At 32.9% G+C, this 2,541-nt stretch overlaps 1 protein-coding gene across 1 annotated transcript; it reads right to left on the bottom strand.

Annotated features, from left to right (window-relative positions):
• Positions 1-497: 497 nt before the first annotated feature.
• LOC112023260 (pentatricopeptide repeat-containing protein At1g71060, mitochondrial) lies at positions 498-1,557 on the bottom strand. The gene is made up of 2 exons (XM_024055881.1): positions 1,352-1,557; positions 498-831 (listed from the first exon to the last, which is right to left on the bottom strand). The coding sequence occupies exons 1-2, from the start codon at positions 1,555-1,557 to the stop codon at positions 498-500; spliced, it is 540 nt and encodes a 179-aa protein (XP_023911649.1).
• Between the last annotated feature and the right edge of the window lie 984 nt (positions 1,558-2,541).

Consider the following 2,541-nt stretch of genomic DNA (forward strand, 5'->3'; position numbering starts at 1 on the left):
TTTTGGCTCTCTCGCAAGTATAGTCTCCATTTCCTAAGCTCTCTAGGGTTACTAATTCCATAACACTCTCATGAACCCCTAACACTCTTGCAAGTATCACCTCTACTTCCAACATTCCCTCTAATCTCTCTTAATGGTTTCTCTCTATGGGTGTTTGCACACTCTCAGATGTATTATCTCTGTTCCCTAAGCTCTCTAGGGTTACTAATTTCATAACACTCTCATGAACCCCTAACACTCTCGCAAGTATCACCTCCACTTCCAACATTCCCTCTAATCTCTCATAATGGTTTCTCTCTCTAGGTGTTTGCTTCTCTCAGAGGTAATTCCCTCAACTCTTTGGATTTGATTCCTTCTTTCTTTTTTCAATTTTGAATCTAAATAGATGTTGGTGTACAATCCTGAATATGTTTAACTTCTTTTAAATATTAAACTAGTGTAAGTACATATTCGGTACAAACCTTAAATATTAAATTTTGTTCTTGACCCCAACCCTCCTACAGAATCGTGTATGACTTAATATCTGGTACAAACCTTCTCTTCTTCATTGTATCAAACATCTCTTGTGCTTCCTCCACATTTCTTGATTTGCTCAAAGTATCAATCAATCTATTATAATCCAATACTTCCAACTTCATTCCAAATTTCTCTATCTTCTCAGAAGCATCTACGGCTTCTTTAACCTTCCTTGCTCTAGCATATTTCCGTGAAGTCAATGCAAACGTCTCTTTACTCAACAACCCTTTATGCTTTATATCACTAACTAAATTCCAAACCACCTTGAACTGTTTGATCTTACCCAAAGCCTCAATCAAAGCATTATACTTCAAACTTAGCACCATCAAGAATAGACTCTATAGAAGAATTAGAGCCTTTTGTTAGTAATTTACAAACTTTTTCAGCGTCTTCATGGACTCTATTGCTTAAAATAACATCTGGGACCTTGTCATTTATTACATCAAACACTTGGCCTACACCATCATGTAACGGTCTGTACAAACCAAGACAATATTTTGGCAAAGACCCATGTCGAGTTTCAATGTGAGGTTTTGAATTTTGGAGGAAAGTTTGATCTTTGAGTATGCTAAGAGAATCACTAGTGAGTGATCTAATGAGAACAGTTTTAATAGATTATGGAGTTGGCTTACAATTCTTTGCTTCCATTTGACGGAATAACTCAAGTGCTTCATCATATTCCTTGCTTACTATTGATAATTATACCATATGTCACGACATCAAGTTCAAACCCTTCATCTCTCATCTCCCTATAAGCCTCATTCACCTCAATAAATTTTTTTCTTAACCCCAACCCTCCAACAGAATTGTGTATGACTTAATATCTAGTACAAACCTTCTCTTCTTCATTGTATCAAACACCTCTTGTGCTTTCTCAACATTTCTTGATTTGCTCAAAGTATCAATCAATCTAATATAATCTGACACTTCAAACTTCATTCCAAACTTCTCTATCTTCTTGAAAGTATCTACGGCTTCTTTAACCTTCCTCGCTCTAGCATATCTCCGTGAAATCAACGCAAAAATCTCTTTACTCGACATCCCTTTATACTTCATATCACTAACTAAATTCCAAACCACCTTGAACTGTTTGATCTTACCCAAAGCCTCAATCAAAACATAATTAATATGTTTTAATTCAAGTTCCAAAAGTGGTCACATAATTAATATTTTTTTAATTTTAGTCATGTAACTAATATATTTGCAAAATTTATTTAAAAAATTATGAGTTTCAGTAGCTCAATTGGTAAAAACATTTTCTATAGATTGGACTAATTGGTAAAATATTTTTCTAAACAAATAAAAATTAGTTTTGTTAAGGTAAAAAAAAAAAAAATGGTAATTGATTCAAGTTCCAAAAGACAGTGTGAGACTTGAGTCTCATAGATTCAAGTTCCAAGAGTGGCCAAATAATTAATATATTTTAATTTAGTCATATAAATGATATATTTGCAAAATAAATTTAAGAAATTATGAGTTTCGGTTAGGTTAATTGATAATTTTTTTTCTATAAGTTTAACAAATTGGTAAAAAAAATTATAAACAAATAAAAATGAGATTTTTTTTTTAAAAAAGAAAAATATAAAAATGAGATTTGTTAAGGTAAAAATATTTATATAAAAATAAAAAAATAAATAAAACCACGAGTTTTGGACTATCTATCAATGTACTTCTACAAAACCGAAAAAAGACAGTGTGAGCTAACTCAAATTTCAAAACACAATTTTAAGTTCAACCATTAAAGTCCCTTCAGGAGCCAATAGTTTTTTACCATCATGCTGGGAAGAAACTTCTTCTTCTTCTTCATGATTATTGTTGAGTTGCTTCAGGTTCTTGAGATTCGCAGAGGAGCTGGTACCCCAACAAGAAGGTACCAGCTAACTCTTCCATTCTCTATCTCTTTGTTTTTGGTGGGTACATTATACTTCCATTCTAACTGGTGAGGAAAACGAAAATCTTGAATCTTGGAAAGTTGATCCAACTGGGTGTCACCATAACTGGTTTGGACTAGTTGGGTTGAGCTTT

Source organism: Quercus suber, unplaced genomic scaffold (assembly GCF_002906115.3).
Source record: "Quercus suber isolate HL8 unplaced genomic scaffold, Cork oak 2.0 scaffold_529, whole genome shotgun sequence".
In the NCBI taxonomy this organism is placed as follows: Eukaryota; Viridiplantae; Streptophyta; class Magnoliopsida; order Fagales; family Fagaceae; genus Quercus; species Quercus suber.